This window comes from Heterocephalus glaber, unplaced genomic scaffold (assembly GCF_053883595.1).
Source record: "Heterocephalus glaber isolate CG9 unplaced genomic scaffold, H.glaber_assembly_v1.0 deba00001733, whole genome shotgun sequence".
Taxonomy (NCBI): domain Eukaryota; kingdom Metazoa; phylum Chordata; class Mammalia; order Rodentia; family Bathyergidae; genus Heterocephalus; species Heterocephalus glaber.
In genome coordinates this window covers 19455073-19473935 of record NW_028258444.1, presented here as the reverse complement: position 1 = coordinate 19473935, position 18863 = coordinate 19455073, and the positions used below count along the sequence as shown (strand labels likewise).

At 37.3% G+C, this 18863-nt stretch overlaps 1 protein-coding gene and 1 pseudogene across 7 annotated transcripts in view; one reads left to right on the top strand and one right to left on the bottom strand.

Moving 5' to 3' along the window:
• Positions 1 to 18863, bottom strand: part of Larp4 (La ribonucleoprotein 4) — a 74011-nt gene that overhangs the window by 13543 nt on the left and 41605 nt on the right. For all 7 annotated transcript variants that reach the window (XM_087200115.1, XM_087200111.1, XM_087200118.1 and 4 more), the window contains 6 exons: positions 18072 to 18182; positions 16965 to 17018; positions 7982 to 8194; positions 7402 to 7505; positions 2960 to 3172; positions 2172 to 2220 (listed from right to left, as the gene is read on the bottom strand). In XM_087200115.1, the coding sequence (XP_087056241.1) occupies positions 2172 to 2220; positions 2960 to 3172; positions 7402 to 7505; positions 7982 to 8194; positions 16965 to 17018; positions 18072 to 18182 (744 nt within the window). The remainder of the gene's footprint in view (positions 1 to 2171; positions 2221 to 2959; positions 3173 to 7401; positions 7506 to 7981; positions 8195 to 16964; positions 17019 to 18071; positions 18183 to 18863) is intronic.
• Positions 15101 to 15456, top strand: LOC147821520 (large ribosomal subunit protein eL37-like; annotated as a pseudogene).

Below are 18863 nucleotides of genomic sequence, written 5' to 3'. Positions count from 1 at the left end.
AAACCCAGGACAAATAACTCCTAAAACAATCTTTTTCATATTTTTTTGGTCATGCTTGTACAACTCTTTATGCAAGATCATTGACTCATACACTTTAAAGACTTTCAGCCCAGGCCTTTACATGAAACCCAGATATGTATTTGCCTAATAGCTGTCTCCAGATTTCACTTGGATACTTCAAACAACATACTGAATAATCTCACTTTTTAGTTTATTTTTATCACTCAAAATTACTATGTTGCAAATCTTAAATTTCACTTCTAGCTAAAATCTCCCTCATACACAAAGGCTCGTCTAACCTGTTCTTCCTATTGGAAGGCAAGCTTGCCTTCTTTTCTTTCATTCCACCTTTCAGACCTCAATCCAGACATTTTCAGCATTAAAAAGACCCCAAAACTAGTTTCTCTTCTCTTCAATCATTGAGGCCGAGGCTGGAGGATCACCGAGAGTTCAATGCCAGCCTAAACCTCATAGCGAAACCCTGGGGGGGTGGGAAATTCATGTGGACTGTGTCATTGCTTTAATTTTCATGGCTGTCCACAGTATAAAAAGTTATAAAGGAAAACCAACATTGTTTTAAAGATTACTTTTGTGCTTTAATACAATATATTTTCTTCTTTGAAAGAGGGTTTCTTTTCACAATAAATAAGCATTATACTGCACATTTATAATATATCTGTAAATCCAGGTGTGTGTGGGGGTTTCTTGAGAACATGCCTTCTCACATCTTTTTTATTTCTCAACTGTTTTTGTCTCTACATAAGAAATGGGAAACATATGCTATAAACAAACTACACAAAACAAAAATATTAATAATTTGAAACTAGGAAACTTAAGATCCAAATATAAAATTTCTGAAATCTACAAAATGTTTTCTAAGACTAATAGATAATAAGAATCACCAATAGGTAGAAAACGTACCCAAAGTAACAATTAATGAACAGTTTCTAACACCATTCAACAGAACTTGAAGAGTGACAATGGGTGTGGTGGCACATGCCTGTAATGCCAGCCACTCTGGGAAGCTGGAAGATCACAAATTCAAGCCTAGCCTGGACAGCCCAGCAATTTAGTGAGACAACTGCTCTCAAAAAAAAAAAAAAAAAGGGGTGGTTGGGCCAGGGATTTAGCTCAGTGGTTTCGCCGCCTGCTGCACAAGCGCAAGGACTGGAGTTCGATCCCCAGTACCCACAAAAAAAAAAAAAAAAAAAAAGGTGGTGGTGGGGGCAGGATTTGCTATCAATGTAGTACACTAGTGTAAAGGCTGCCCTGTGTTCAAACACCAGTATTGTGGAAAAGCAAATGATATCCTTTCTCATATCAGAAAACTACAACAGCATATATTCTAAAGCTATAGATAAATAGGAACTTCTATTGTTTATGGGAATAAAAACTGACACAACCCATATAGGATATTAATTGAATTGTGATCCAGAAATACCATATCCGGGGATTCTCTTTCAGATAGAAATACACATATGGCAGCCAGGCGTGGTGGCGCAAGCCTGTAAGACCAGCATTCAGGAGGCTGAGGCAGGAGGACTGGCAGGAATTCGAGGCCAGCCCGGGCTACACAGTGAGTTCAGGGCCAGACTGAACTACACAGTGACACTGTGCCTCAAACAAACAAAACCAACAACAATAACAGCAACAAAAGTAATGCATATATGGCAAATGATGGCTACAAGGGTATCACTATATTATCTGTGATAGCACTGTTTATAAGAGCAAAAGACTGAAACGTTTTTTGGTTTTTTTGTTGGATCGAACTCCGGTCCTTGTGCTTGTGAGGCAGCCGGCAGAACCACTGAGCTAAATCCCCAGCCCTTGAAACTTTTAATATCTATCAATAATCTAATAGTTGAGCTTTTCTTTTCATATTTTTTTTTTAAATGTGAATGTTACATATTCTTTTCTTTCCTTTGTAGTAGAGGGGATTGAACCCAGGGCTTTCTCAATGAGTTACATCTCCAGACCTTTATTTTTTTTTTATGTTGAGAGAGGATCTTGTTAAATCACTAAGTTGCGTGGGCTGGTCTTGATCTTCCCACCTCAGCATCCCATAGTGCTGAGATTAAAGCCCAGAAAGAAAGACCATAAGTCAATGCCACAGTAAATCAAAACAGACAAAAAAATCTAAAAGACATAATTCAAAGGTTTAAAATACTCACTGGGATCCTTTCATCTTCTCGTCGTCTTCGACCTCTGAAAAGAGTCCTCCTTTTAAAAATAAAAAAAGAAGAGGTAGGAAAACTTATAAGATTCTTCAAATATACACATTCTATCAAAGATGGAATGATATCTACTTAAATTACCTATATTTCCTAAACCTGCACTATTTTTTTTCCTTTATTATAAGTACATTCTTCTGAAGGGATCCTGAACTACTGCAACAAAACTTCACTTCACCATCACCACCACAAACAACCACCAAGTTATTTGGATCACTTTTATTAGCAGTATTCCCTCCATTATTAGAAACATATTAAAGTATAATTTAGACATGGTGGGCAATATATAACCCCCACTGCTATTATTCAAGGGTTGGGAGAAATTAAAACTGTAAGGCAGATAGGTATCCTATTTTTCTAAGCTGTTCTCTCCTCGACAAACTATAAAGAACTTCAGACTATAAACTCCTGATTCAGAATTATATTCTCTATGGATACTCTATGTTCCTTACGAAAAAAACTACTGGGAATGGAGAGGTATCTTAGCAAGAAAGTGCTGGCATAGCATTTTCGAGGTCTTAGGTTTGATCCCCAGCACCACATACAGACAAAAAACCACCAAAAGACAAAATAAGAAACTATTAACCCACGTTATACAATTAATGTATTTATCAGCATGATCACATACCAACAATTAAGATAAAACAACAAAATCAACAGATGTGGTCTTCAAAATTTCAGGATGATCACATTATGATCAAAGAAATTTCATATAGTTATTTCCTTACCTGCCCCTACCATAGTCCCCATTTTGTTCCATTTGTAAAGTGAGAGTCTCCTTTGGAAGGTAAGTTTGCTCTTGATGCCCTGTTACTATAGGGTTATGCAGTTCAGGTGCAAAGTTCCTTGAACTAGATCTGTTCAATGGTCCATCCCCCAATGACACAGAGCCCTCTGTGGAGTGTTCTGTACCACTGGATGACCTAAAATGAGGCTTCACACTGTAAGAAATACAAGATCATATACATGAAAGGATAAATCAGGACTAAAAAACTGTTCTGCAGGTTATAAACTGACTTTATAACTATAGTCTGATTTTCTATAAACATAAAGTCACCTTTTTATGTCCCAGATAGAATATTTAAATAAATTTGTGTTTGGAGAGATCTGGGGGGAAAATCTAATGTTCTTTGGACATAAAGACTTCCACCTCAAGAGTATAATTAGGATTTAAGATTTTTAAAATTTTTTGTTTTTGTGGTTAAACCAACTGCAGTCTTGAAATGGCTCCATCAGCTAGGCTTCAAATTTATTAATGAGTTTATACCATGTGTTCTCAATAATGGCAAAACCAGTGCAACTAAAAATTGGCAGTTGTGTGTGGAAGACCAAAGATAGCATATTCATTTTATTTATGAAACACAGGCACATGTATATTATGTGAGTAGATATACAATAATCCATGGCATAGGAGGAAATTAGGGAAAATGTCTTAAAAGGCTTTTTATGGGTGTGACAGTGAAAAAGAAAAATACTATAATACACTAAAACCTCAGATTTCACCAAATAAAGTCAATTGTTTAAGATCCATATGACACAAAACTAGGGAGATATAGCAATACAATCAACAGCCTGACATGAATTCATGAATCAGATATGCAATGTAGTAAAAATAACAAAGAAAGGGTGGGGATTTAACTCAGTGGTACCACCACCTGCCTCGAAAGCACAAGGTCCTGAGTTTGATTCCCGGTACCTAAATAAATAAATAAATAAATAGTAAGGAAAACCAAAACATCCCACAAACTAACCCACTTCTATAAAAGTAGCTTTTATCATGGCTGATGAACATAAGGCCCCAACTTCCTAAAACTCTGTATGTAGACAAAACTAGGGTAATGGAGAGAAGATGCACTGTAATCAACATTAAAAACTTCTAGCAACTGAGGATCGTGGCTCTGTAACAAAATTAAAAAGAATGTGTGAGATTTAAATTTGGCCCATTGCTTGCAGTTTATATAACCCATTTGGTTTTTTTGTTTTGTGTTTTGGGGGGGTACAAGGGATCAAACTCAAGAACTTGCACTTGCCAGACAAGCATGGCACCACTGAGCTACATCTCCAGCCTTGTAACCCATTTTTTTATAATCTGGTTTTACTTTTATAATAGTAGTAACATATTGCCCATTCATGGCTTTCTCAACAGAGATTAACAATTGCAGGTATATCCCAATATGGTGGTACATGCCTGTAATCCCAGCACATGGGACACTGAGGCAGGAGGATTGCCAGTACAAGGCCAGCCTGAATTTGAGTTCAAGGAGAGCCTGAGCTACATACCAGGACCCTAAAAAAGCCAACTTCCCCCAAACAACTGCAAATATAATTATTATAAGCTCAATAATTAAGCACTGGGGGCCGGGGATTTAGCTCAGTGGTTCCAGCGCCTGCCTCAACAGTACAAGGTCCTGAGTTTGATACCCGGTAGCAAAAAAAAAAGCATTAATTCCAATGACATATCTAAATGACCTATTTTATTCTAGAGACCATCGCAGCTTTGGCAATTTGGCAAGACCTTGTTTTTTTTTTTGTACTGGGGATCGAACTCGGGACCTTGAGCTTTTGAGATAGGCCCTGGAACCCCTAAGCTAAATCCATGGCCCAGCAAGACTTTGTTTTAAAGGGTTGTGGATGTAGCTCAGGTGAAGCCCTGAGTTCAACTCCCAGTATTAAGGGGGCAAAAAAAAGATTATCATTAACATTTAAGATAGATGAAAAAAAAAAATCAGCTATATACAATACCTTTTCAGAGAATTACAAGGAAAAATACAAAATATCCCCTAACAGGAATTTAAAAAATGTTATCTATCATATCTGAAAATGACCTCATGAGGTAGAGATGCTATTTGTATCTGCTCAGAAACTACGGCTCACCCAATTTTCACCTTGCATTTCAACAAGCCTCAGGGTCAAGTAGCTAAATTTAAACAGCCCTCAGATCTTATAATCTTACCCATCACTGAGAGGGACTTACAGTCTCAATCCAGGCAACACAGAAAAAAGAATGAAGAAAGAAGAGACAAAAGACTGAAAGGAAAGAGAGGTGAAGAAAGATAAAATAATAAAGGCAGAAAAATGTCTGGACATCTGAAAGTCCAATTTTCTCTAGGACTAGTGATCATCACTGGGCTGTCACAAAGCTAATTTTAAAAATCCCAAAAAGGCTTGTTACTTTCTCCTTTAACAAACGGGGTTTTGGGCCAGGGGATTTAGCTCAGTGGTTTCACCACCTGCTGCGTAAGCGCAAGGACCCGAGTTCAATCCCAGGTACCAAAAAAAACAAAAACAAAAACAAACGGGGCTTTTCTTGGGGGAGGGGGTAGTACTGGAGATTAAACTCAGGGCCTCTGCACTGAGAGCTACATCCTTAGCTCTTTTTTATTTTTCAAGACATGGTCTCACTAAGTCATTAAGTTGTCCAGACTGAAGTTGTAATTCTTCTATTTCAGCCTCTCAGAGTGCTGGGGTTACAGGTATGTACCACCACACCCTGCTCTGATAAACAATTTTTTTTAAACATAAAGGCCTCGTAGCCATCACTTCTTAAAAGCAAAAAGGAAGCAAGAATTGGGTTGGTGGTCAATAAGCTTTATTTGTAATGTTTGTATTTCTGTAAGTGGAAAACATTCATTTATTATTTCTATAATTAAAAATTTACAACAACCTGTACAGCATTAGTTAAATATATGAAAGAAGATGCAAAATACAAATATAAAAATTCTCATGGGATGGGGATTTAGCTCAGTGGTGCCACGCCTGCCTGGCAAGCACAAGGTCCTGAGTTTAATTCCCGGTACAAAAAAAAAAAATTAGTTAAAAAATACATAGATTCTCAAGAAAAAAATATGGAAAAGAACCGTACATGAATAGTTTTATATAACACGGAAAATTGCAAAATTACACCAAACCTGTCCTATATCTGCAAAGCCACAGATGTACCTCCATATAAGTAAAAGTGTTATGACTGTCATTCCTGGGTTTATAATTTCACCGCTTTCACCCAGAAGGCACAGCACACAATAACAGGCAAAAACAAAGGAAGTACCACAAATTCATGTTTTTTTTTTTAAATGGTATTAGGAATTGAACCCAGGGCCTTTGCATTGAGCTATATCTCCAATCCTTTCTTTGAGACAAAATGTTATAAAGTTGCTAAATTGGCCAAGCTGCCTCAGCTTCCCAGACTGGTGGATTGTATGTGTAGGCCATTATGCCTGGCTTAACATAATTTTTTTTTTTTTTTTGGTGCTGGGGATTGAACTCGGGACCCTGCTCTTGCAAGGCAGGTGGCAGAACCACTGAGCTAAATTCCCAGCCCTTAATGTAATTTTTAATCAAACTACTTATTTTTGGAGTACTGGGGATTGAACCCAAGGCCTTGCACCTATAGACAAGTGCTCCTTTTTTTATTTTTCTTTCTGAGACAAGGTCTTGCTATGTACTTCAGGCTGGTCTTGAACTCACAGTGATCCACCCCCCAGGCCCCAAGCTTCCTGAGTGCTGGGAATACAGGCGTGTGCCACCATGCCCAGCAGTCAAACTGAAATTTTTAAAAGACTAGGGATATAGCACAGTAGAAGAGCACTTGTTACCATGTGCGGTGGCGCATGCCTGTAATCCCAGCACTCCTTGAGGCATGAGGATCACTGTAAGTTTGAGGCCAGCCTGAACTACATAGTGAGACCCTGTCTCAAAAACAAAAGCAATTTAGTTTGGATAGACTAGGTCTTGCTAAGTTACCCAGGACACCCTCAAAGTTTCCATTTTCCTATCTTAGTCTCTCAAGTAGCTAGGAATACAAGTGAGAAAAAAACAGTAATTTCAGTTAAAAATCTGTCTACCTAATAACAAAGACATCTATTCTACTTAATTGTTTAATCCGAAAGTCACTTTCAAAGAAATAAGTGCAGTCAACAGATATGCACTCTACCACTGAGCTATGTCCCCAACCCTACAAACCCATTTCTAATCATGAGCAATCTGTTATCTTTTCACAAGAGTAAAGTATGATTTACTGTAATGAAATTATTTTTAAGAAAAAAAATTTGCCAGTTTATGGCAGAGGGAGAATGATGTTTGGATGACATAAACTTAGGCCCAATGATAATAACAACCCTGGCAAGATATTTATCTTCTTTAAAATAAATTTCAGCTATGATTTTTATCTTACCGATTTTTTGGGAATGGCCGACCCATATTCATAGCAGCAGCATTTGTTTTATAAGATCCTGGTGAGTTAAAGCCATTCACAAAATGACCATTGGGGAAGGGAGCCTAGAAGACAAGTTTACATTTAAACTGTATAATTAGTAAAGACAAAATATGGAGGGTCACAAGAAACATTTATGAGCTAACCTAGTATCAATTTCTTTCACACGTGAAAAACAATTTTAAATATTTAACTTAATTCACTCTTGCAATATTCACATCAAATATTTCTTGATTCATGAGTAATCCATCACCAGTTCATATAGAGAAGGAACATTCTTCTAGCATTTAAAATCAGATATGACTTATATATTCTTCAATTCATTCCACAAAGTTTAAAGAATAAAAATGTAGAAATCAATAGATGAAGGCTTAAGTCAAAGCTATATATTTAGTAAGGAGAATTAGATAGCTGTATTACTATTTGAAAGCCAGAAAATAACTAGTACCAACAAGTGAATTACTCCAGCTGATTTCTTCAAATTTTAGCGTTAATTTAAAATTTTGTTATTTTATATTATTCTGTTAAGTATCTCACTTACCAGTGGTGTTTCAAAGTAAGGTGCAGGACTTGGAGACCAAGACTGAGGTACAATACTATAAACTGAGTACTGCTGGTGAGGATTATATACAGGCTGCATAAAGACTGGCGAGGCATACTGTGCTTGAGCTTGAATGGGCTGACTATACATATTAGAATCCATTAATCGATAACCATTCTTAGCAAAGAATGTATTGATGGCTTTTATCCTTGCCTAGAAGCAAGTAGAATACATTATAATAATAAAAGACTAAATATATTTTAACAAATATATTTTTACATCTTAAAATGTTATACTATTCTACACTATTTCTTATTGTACAATCAGAGCAAAAGAAAAGGAAATAAAACCCCTGGTACCCCCCCAAAAGAAATAAAACATATATGAATAACAAAAGGGGAGAAAAAAGGAATCACAAAGAAAAAAAATGACAGCTTTAATTAACAAGTGTGTGCACAGGAAAAGCCACAATAAATAAGGCAAAAACACAAATGTCAAAATAATAAATTTACAATATCAGAAGTGCTAATAACATTAACATACAAATTGTAAAAATGGACATAAAAAGGCTCAATAATCCTATAGAAAATGGGTTAGCGACATGAACAGAGTTCAGAAATAAAAAAGCATATAGTGGAAACATGCAAAACCTTGTTCATGAGAAGCAATTAAAAGAGAGGTATATGAAAAACTAAAAATGTTCAAAAACACTAATTACCAGATAAATGCAAATTAAAATTACAAGCCAGTGCCAGGCACGATGGTGCATGCCTGTAATCCCAGCACTCAGGAGGCTTGCCATTAGTTCGAGGCCGGCCTAGACTGAGTTACATAATGAGATCTTGCCTCAAAAAAGACAGCACCACACACCTGTGGGAATATCTATTATCAAAAAGACAGTTATGAATTTGAGAAATATACAGAAAACATGACCTTTGCACGCTGTTTGTAGAATATAAATTAGTATAGCCATTAAAGACAACTATATAGAGGTTTCTCAAAAATTGAAAAATTAGTACTACTGGGCTGGGGTATAGCTCAGTGTTAAAGTGCTTGACTAGCTATGTGAGGCATTGTGTTTAATCTCTAGCACCACAAAAAATTTAAAAATAGCTTTTAAAAAGGGAAAAAGACTACCATATAATTTAGCAATTCCACTAATGGGATATGTCCAAAGGAAATGCAATCAATACGAAGAGGAGATATCTATATTCTCATGTACCTATACACTCACTATTCAGCTTTTAAAAATAAGGAAACTGTGCCGGGTGTGGTAGTGTACACCTGTGTAATCACAGCACTGAGGAGGCTGAGGTAGGAGGGTTGCCAAGAGTTCGAGGCCATCCTGGTCTACACAGTGAATTCAAGGCCACCTTGAATTACACAGTAAGACCCTGTCTCAAAACATCAAAACAAAAAACAAAAGGAAATTATGTCATAAGTTACAATATGGACAAAGCAGGAGCACATTATGTAGAGTGAAGTAAAACCAATGCTGCAGAATCACACTTGTATGTGGAATAGGATCGTGGTGCCAGGGGCTGGGGAACAGCGGAGAGTGGGGAGATGTTGGTCCAAGGGTACAAAATTCCAGTTAGATAGGTCAGTGGGTTGGGAGACTGTACTGTAGTGCATGATGACTATACTTTTGGGGGGGGGGGGCAGGGATGGAACTCAGGACCTTGCGCTTCCCAGGCAGGCATGGTGCCAAGGAGCTAAATCCCTGGTACAATGACTATACTTAATAACAATGTATTGCAGGGCTGGGGATTTAGTTCAGTGATGCTGCGTCTGGCAAGCGCAAGGTCCTCAGTTCGATCCCTGGGGATCCCCTCCCCACCCACAAAAAAACCAACAACAATGTATTGCATACTAGAAAATTGATGTAAGGTAGATATGTTAATTAGTTTGGTTTAGTCATTTCTTAATATATAGACATGTTAAAACATCACTTTATACACTGTGTACAATGTTTATCAATTATTCCTTAAAAAAACTGAAGAAAAAATAAATACATAAAGCTATACGCTAAAACTAATCATAACACAGAGGAAAAAAACTCTCTTCCAACACATACGTACAGTCCTTCTAAATCAGCAGTCTACCAATCACTAAACATGGTACATCTGTCCAAATAATTCTCAACTAAGAATTTGAGAATCTGCTCTAAATACTATTATGGACTGATTTCCAAACTACACTGTTAATCTGAAAAGGGGAGAGGCAAAGCAAACAGAAAAATATCTCTGTAGAACGGTAATTATAAGATGGGAATATGATGATATACTTACATATATATTAATAGTGATTTAATATACTGAATTTATACTTCTGAACTGAGTACAGGTTTAAAACAAAATTTAAAAATTAATTTGTAAAAGTTAAAAACAAGGACCAGGGATTTAGCTCAGTGGCACCGTGCCTGCCTCACAAGTGCAAAGTCTTGAGCTCCATCTCTGGTACCGGAAAGAAAAAAAAAAGTTAAAAACAAAAAGAATCTAAATGTTCATTCAATTAGTAACATTAAGAGAAGTTCTAAATGACTTCGCACACAATAAAATCAACTGTTACTGTATGTTCTTTAGGATTAGACAGGGCACAAAAATATGGCAAAAGGAATTGTTTTTGGTTGAGACAGGGTCTCACTGTGTAGCCCAGGCTGGCCTCAAGCTCACAGCAGGCTTCTCACCTCAGCCTCCCAAGCACTAGGGTTACATGTGTGCACCACCACACCTAGATAGAATCGTGGGGGGTTTTGTTTTGTTTTGTTTAGACAGGTTCTCGATATGTAGTTCAGGCTGGCCTCAAACTCTCAGTGATCTTTCATGCACCACCATGCCCAGCTAAGAATTCTTAAATTTGCTTTTAGAATTATATTGCTGTTTGTCCCAGAAAGGTTAGAACTGACATTTCAGGGGGAGAGGTGCCCCAAAGTGACATTTCTCATCCTTTGTCCTAAGCCCCAAATAATAACAAAATCACAAACAAAAAAAAATTGCATTGCCACTGGTACGGTTGGTTATTCTCATATTTCCATGTAATTATGTATTAGAGCTCATCAGTAATTATATGGGGGCCACTAAGAGTTTCACATGAAACAAAGGAAACAGATGCAAAGTGAAGAAAAAAAAAAGCCACATGGCCTGAATTTAAACAGGAAGCATCAGTACAAATTCATGACATATTGTTTCTTAAAAAGTAACAAGTAGGGGCTGCGGAGTAGCTAGCTCAGTGGTAGAGGCATGCACTTTTAGCATCTGAGGAGCTGGTTCCAATCCCTAGCACTCAGAAAAAATACTACATATGTACTTTTTATCTCTGTCCAATGAAACAGGTTAGAAACAGTGTAAAAACCAACAGCCACAAGCTCCTTGTGCCTAACCAGTGGTCCACAAAATACTATTTCTCCATAAAGGAACCTGGGGACACTACAGAACCAACAGACCCTATGCCTTTGACCATAAGTCTTTGAAAAGGTTGCTGAACAAAAAAGCCTGGCACCCCTCTCCACATTACAAGGCAAGGAAACTTAAGGAACTATTCATACCAGGGATGTAACAAAAGTACTCAGGTGGTAACTCACAGTGTCCAAAACAGACAATATATTTAAATATTCAAAAACAAAAATTAAATGAAAGGTTACGTTTTGGCAGTGCTGGGGACTGAGGGCAGGGCTGAGCACCAAAGCACTCTAAAGCTGAGCTATACTCCCAAACCAAAACATGAAAGAAGAAAGCTAGAACCAAGCACTCAGCATGTATTTCACATATGAACTGTAAACTCAGGGCAATGAAGATGAGGGCAAGCTTCTAACAAATGGAAAAAAGACAACACAAAAACAGCATCACTTTGCAATTCTTTATGAATGAACAGATCTAGTCAATGATCAGAGGCAGCTACTTTCTCCTCCCTCCTTCAGTTGCCCTGGTATCAAACACAAATTTGACCAAGCCTTCAAATCTAGGTGCTCATTTACATGAAACGCAGGCAACAGACAATAGCTCAGTGGTAGTATGCTTGTGTAGCATGTATGAGGCCATGGGTTTGGCATCAGCCAAACCCTGGCACCTAAGGGGGGAAAAAACATAAACAAAGGAAAAGGTATACTCTGAGAAACTGCAAGACAAATAATAACATGTCTATTTCACTCAATATTCTTGCAAAAGAAAAAATACAAAGAGAAAGACACTAGATTTTTAAAAGAAAAAAGATGGTCAAGCACTTGCCTAGCATAAGCAAGGCACTGGGTTTGACTCTCCAGCATGTAGAAGAGAGGGTAACAGAAGGAAAGGAAAGAAGTGTAACAAAAAAATAAGAACACTGGGCCAGGGATTTAGCTCAGTGATTCTGTCGCCTGCCTTGCAAGCACAAGGACCAGAGTTCGATCCCTGGTACCAAAAAAAAGAACATTGACTGGGTATTTGATGACAGTGAAGAAATTACTGTTCACCTTAAGTGTGATGATGATATTATGACTATATTATTTTAAGAACAATTAAATAAGGCCAGTCCCCAGTAACTGTTAATACAAAGTAACAGGTATAGAATTTAATTTTTACAAGATGAAGCCTATAATTAGAAAAAATTTTCTGACCTTTGTAATAGAACTGTAATATGAAGATGTGAGAGGGTTAGATTAGTAATACGCCATACCAAGACTGTTGGGAATACCAAATGAAATAATGCATGTGAAGGTATAAAATTGCCATTTTAACGAGCAAGAAATGTTTTATGATCCTTACAGCTATAGGCCAGGAACCCTTTCCCTCCCACCCTCAAATTATAACCAATCAAATGATAAGAAATCAATTGTTGGAGTGAGGAAGTAGCTCAGTGGTGGAGCACTTGTTACCATGTACAAGGTCCTGTGTTCAAATTCTAGCACCACAAAAGAACAAGAGAACAAAAGAAATCAATGATGGCTAAACTTGAAAAGACTGACTTTAACATACAGCTTTACTAAATAATGTGACACAGCTAAAAGAAAAAGACTTCAAGATGTTAGAAATAACAAAGAAGGCCAGGGATTTAGCTCAGTGGTTCCAGCGCCTGCCTCGAAAGCGCAAAGTCCAGAGTTTGATCCCCGGTACAAAAAAAAAAGAAATTAACAAAGACTTTAATCTAGCATTATAAACACATTCATGGATAACAGAGAAATTATGCTCTTAATAAGCCAAAGTTAAGGAGAAACCTTGGCAGCTACAGGAAGTCATTTTTTAAAATGGAAATACTAGCCAGGCATGGTGGCACATCCTGTAATCCCAGCACTTAGGAAGCTGAGGCAGGAGGACTGCTTTGAGTTTGAGGACAGACTGGGTTACATAGAGTTGAAGGCCAACCTGAACTATATAGTGATGCCCTGTCTCAACAAAACACCATACTAGCCTGGCATGATGGCACATGCCTGTAATCCCAGGACTTGAGAGGCTGAGCCAGGAGAATTGCTGTGAGTTCGAGGCCAGCCTGGACTACATAATGAGTTCAAGGCAAGCCTTAAATACATAGCCAGACCCTGTCTCAAAAAACCAAAAGCCGGGCCAGGGATTTAGCTCAGTGGTTTTGCCGCCTGCTGCGCAAGCACAAGGACCCAAGTTCGATCCTCGGTACCCAAAAGAAAAAACCAAAAGCCAAAAACAAAACAAAACAAAACAAAAAACCCACACAAAAAACAGAACCAAAAACAGGGCCAGGGATTTAGCTTAGTGGCACTATGCCTGCCTTGCAAACACAAGGTCCTGAGTTCAATCCCCACTGAGGTGGGGTGGGGTGATAATATAAAAAAACCAAAAACACCACACTCAACCTACTGAAAACCAAAGATAAAATATTTTGGCAGCCAGGAAAGGAAAAGGACACATCATTATATATACTGGGGAATACTAATGGGAAAATGACAATGTGAATGGATGTGAATATCTCATAAGAAACAGTATCAGAATATCTTAAAAGGTTGGAAAAATATTTTTAGCTGCCAACCCAGACATCTGTAACTACAAAATACTCATCAAAAATGAGTGTGAAGGGCTAGGGATGTAGCTCAGTGGCACCATACCTGCCAGGCGAATGCGATCCCTGGTATGCGGGGGTGGGGGGAATGAGTGTGAAAGAACAGACATTTTTAGATAAAGAAAAACTAAGAGAATTAATCACTGGTAGGAACGGTAAGAAATACTAATGATTCTGGCTGAGGGGAAATGATAGAAGTTGTTGTTATTGAAATTCAGATGTGATGGAGGCTGAGGCAGGAAGATTGCCACAAGTTCAAGGCCAGCCTAGACTACATACTGAGTTCATGATCAGCCTGAACTACATAGTAAGACTGTCTCAAAAAGTGAAAAAAGTACAGCTAAAATAGAATGAAGCATTGCTTCGATGTGAAATAATCAGTGGATGAGGGAACAAGTGGACAAACATTATCAACTTGATGGTCTTATTCTCCATCATCATTTTTGTTTTGTTTCTGGTGCTGGGGATCAAACCCAAGGCTTTGCACATTGTAAGCATGTGTTCTACCACTAAACTACACCCTTAACAGTAGAAATTTAGAACCAATGAGCATGTGCACTATAAGGAAACCAAAATTTTACAGGTAGTTTGACATACTCAAAATTCAAGAGCTGGTGGCTGAAAGCAGTACCACAGCTGGAATATAGGATTCCTGACTCCAGCACCTGTCTTTCCAGATGTTACGTTGTTTAGCTTTAACTAACGATTTAAAAGTTAATGTGTGGGCTGGATATGTAGGCTAGTGTAAAGTGCTTGCCCTAACACATACCAGGCCCTGAGTTCAATTCCTAGCGCGCACACACACACACACACACACACACTCACTCACATGGGCAAATATGAATTTCTAGCAATAATACTGAAAATGGCCAGTCAAAGGAATTGTTTTTAAAAAGGTAAAACATTCATAACGAAATGCAGTGCTTATTTGGAGACAATATCACCTCTCAGGCTGATAATCCAAAAGACCCACCAAACTATTCAATATAATAAAGGAGTTCAGCAAGGATGGAGAAGATAACATTAAAAAAAAGACATCAAACTACGATATCAAAAAAATTACTTTAAGAAGGTAAAAACAAACAGGTCTTTGGTCTCAGCGGCACAATCAAGATGACGAAGGGAACATCTTCATTCGGAAAGCGTCGTAATAAGACCTACACGTTGTGCCGCCACTGTGGCTCTAAGGCTTATCACCTTTAGAAGTCAACCTGTGGCAAATGTGGCTACCCTGACAAGTGCAAGAGAAAGTTTAACTGGAGTGCAAAGGCTTTAAAAGGCAAAATACCACCGGAACTGGGAGAACGAGGCACCTAAAAATTGTGTATCACAGATTCAGGCATGGATTCCGTGAAGGAACAACACCTAAACCCACGGGAGCAGCTGTTGCAGCATCCAGTTCATCTTGAGAATTTCAACGATTACTCAAAATAAATGCTTTGGTTTTAAAAGACTAAAAAAAAAAAAAAAAAAAAGGCAAAAACAGCAGCTCTGCACTAATACTGAAATATTATTCACAAAAGTAAATTTAGGGTAAAAGTGCCCACTGTAATCAATAAATACAATCCTATTAATCCAAACATGTTTTTTGTTTGGTTTTAACATTAGACATTCTGAAATTTGTATGAAAAAGTAATAGTCTAAGAAGAGCCACAACAATCCTGAAAAATAAGAACAAGGAAAAATAAAGTGTATCTGGAAATAAGGATATTGCAAAACTATGGTGTAACTGAAGTACTAGTATTGGTTTAGAGAAGTAGAGATCAATAGAACAAAAATCTTGAAACATCTCAGAAATGTGGTGCTGCACACATGTTGTGAAAGGACAGGCCAGTCACAAATACATGCTGAGGCAGTTGCTTTTCCATAGATGGAAGAAGTGAACTAGATCCCATATACCACATATGAATTGATGAAAGGGTATATATATATCAAAATTCAATCTGAAAAGTCAAACCTTGATGTTATTACAAGACTCAGAATAACATGAAAATAGGAAGACGTGATAACAGGGAAGACAGCATCAAAGGCAGAGAAAGGCTAGATGCAGAGGCAGGTTACCTACAGTCCCAGCTGGGTGGGCGGGTGTAGAATAACACTGAGCAAACAACTCATCTGTTATAAAAACTAGTAATACTAGTTCTGTGAAACCAGGTAGGTTATTTGTTCTTTTTTTTTTTTTTTAGGTTATTCTTATTTACTAGTACAACAGGGAAAACAAAAGTACCTATCTCATTATGTTCTTTTAAGGATAAAATAGGTAACATATGTAAAGCACTATAACAGAAACTGATATACAATAACACAACGGAGAGGAGTTAGTAAGAACAATGTATTACACTTCAAGTAATGACAGAATAGCTATATCACATGGAGAATGAGGACCAGGTCAAAAAAAATACGTTATTATACTTTAGAATGGTAGCTCTAGTGGCAATGTGAAGATTGGAAAAGCTGAAGGCATAGTGGTTATGAAGCTACTCCAATTATTCAAGCCGAATCAATGGGGAATAATAATGATGGAAAGTTTGAAGGTAGATTTCATAGGACCTGAGAACAGACTAGACGTAAAGATAGTGAACAAGTATCATCAATGATAATTCCTAAGTTCCAGATGGTTGAATATTAATGTGGAAATGCAGCTAACTGAGATGAGGTTAAGGTACTAAGATTGCTCTTTCACCTCTGTTACTAAAAAATTAAATCTACTGTTCATTTTGAGATCTGGAATCATAGGTTGTGAACTACTAAAGAAATACTTTATGCAGTTATTTGGGAAGAACTACTGTATAAAGAATATTTTAATGCCCTATCAGCTAATTTTCTGAAATAACACATCATACAAGCCAGAAATGTCTTTAAAATTACTATTGGCCTATAAAATATTATCTATTTGTGTCTTCTTAAACACTCAAACAGCAAAAAATATAAAATGCTTGTTTCACTGTCCTCTGCCATATTTACACGTGTTTCTTACCATGATTGGCTTGCCCTGAAATGTTTTAACTTCTTCTCTTAAGTATTTAAATGCCTGTTAACAAAACAGAAATAACTTTCATTAGCATTCAGACAGACATTTTATTTTATTTATTTTGGGGGGGGCGGGGGGTCCTGGGGATTGAACTCGGATCCTTGCGCTTGTGAGGCAGGTGGCAGAACCACTGAGCTAAATCCCCGGCCCCTAGACAGACATTTTATTAAAGCCATTTTTATTCATCGAAAGAGTCTGGAACTAGCAATTATTTCTAAAAACATTCTTAATGTGATAGAGAAAGAAAAGTAAAAGCTTAAGGCATTCTCAACTACAGTTCACATATAAGGATTACTACAGACAAAAGATGCAAGATTCAAAACAGACCTAAATTAGCACTACACAGCAACTCTATGATTCAATCAGATAAATTTCTAAGATGAAGGATTAAAGAACAAAAGTCTTGAGTTATTTTATAATACTATCATAGGTATATTTTAAAGTATGTATTTCTGTTTCCTTTAAGGAGGGCATAATAATTAAGAATAAAACCATGAAGCCAAAACTCCAATAAAATTGAAGGTCTACTATGTACTAGAAATACTACTGACTACATAGTTTTCAATGTCTATCTCTATCTATCTATCTATCCAGATATACCAGATAGACAGATAGATAGATAGACAGATAGATAGACAGATAGATAGATAGAGGGTTTTTTGGTACCGGAGATCAAACTCAGGACCTTGCGCTTGCTAGGCAGGCTCAGTTTAATATCCATATTAATTTTACCAGTGAATGTTAACTTTTCTATTGACAGGAAACAGACTGTTCTTAAATTGAAACTGAGAAAGCTTTATGAAGATGATCAGACAGGAAACCTATTAAGTAAAAGCAAAAAGGTGGGCCGGGGATTTGGCTCAGTGGTCTCGCCACCTGCTGCACAAGCGCAAGGACCTGAGTTTGATCTCCAGTACCAAAAAAAAAAAAAAAAAGCAAAATGGTGACCAAGATGCCCACTAGTCTATACCATTAGAGTAAGCAAATATTTTCTTAATTGAAATATACTGACTTCTTTTACCACTAGGACTTGTTTCAGAAGGAAAATCTCACCTGCTGTGCATCAGTATCTGACTGGAAGGTGATGTACCAGTTGCTATTGTGTGCAAACTCACAGCTTATCACTTTGGGGCAGTTTTCATTTTTGAACAAAGCTTTCACCTCCTAAAAGAGAAAATTTGTAGTCAACTCTATAAAATATATCAATAATGAGCATTTTTTTTTGGTTTACTGGTAAGGCTGAGTATCTCTTCATCTTTTAGTCCTTTCTATTTCTTCATTTAACTGTTTACTATTCTGAAACAAAACACAGTGTAAATTTTGTTTAATTTAGAAACAGACCCTCATTTCATGATCAGCAAACAAAAGTTTGTCACTTCTGGTGGCAAGCTAAATTTCCCTTATACTAAAATCTCCTGTCCTTTTCTTGGCTGGTCTGCCATTATTAAAAACAAACAGAGCCGGGGATTTAGCTCAGTGGTGCTGTGCCTGCCTCGCAGACACAAGGTCCTGAGTTTGATCCCCAGTACCAAGCAAACAAACTCCCTAACCTACCCACCCACCCAAAAAGCTGTTTGTGGTGGTTCTTCCCTGTAATCCCAACACTCTGGGAGGCTGAGGCAAGAGGATTACAAATTTGAGCCCAGCCTGAGAAATTTAGTAACTTAGCTAGAAATTAAAAATTAAAAATTAAAGGAATGGAGATGTAGTTCAGTGCAAAGGTCCTGGGTTATTTTTGATATGCAGTTCAAAATCAAAGATCTTGGGACAATTTCTTTTCTAATTTCTCTTACTGGTTCTAAATTTAGGAAATTTTTATTTAGAGATTTAATGTTGAATGACCAT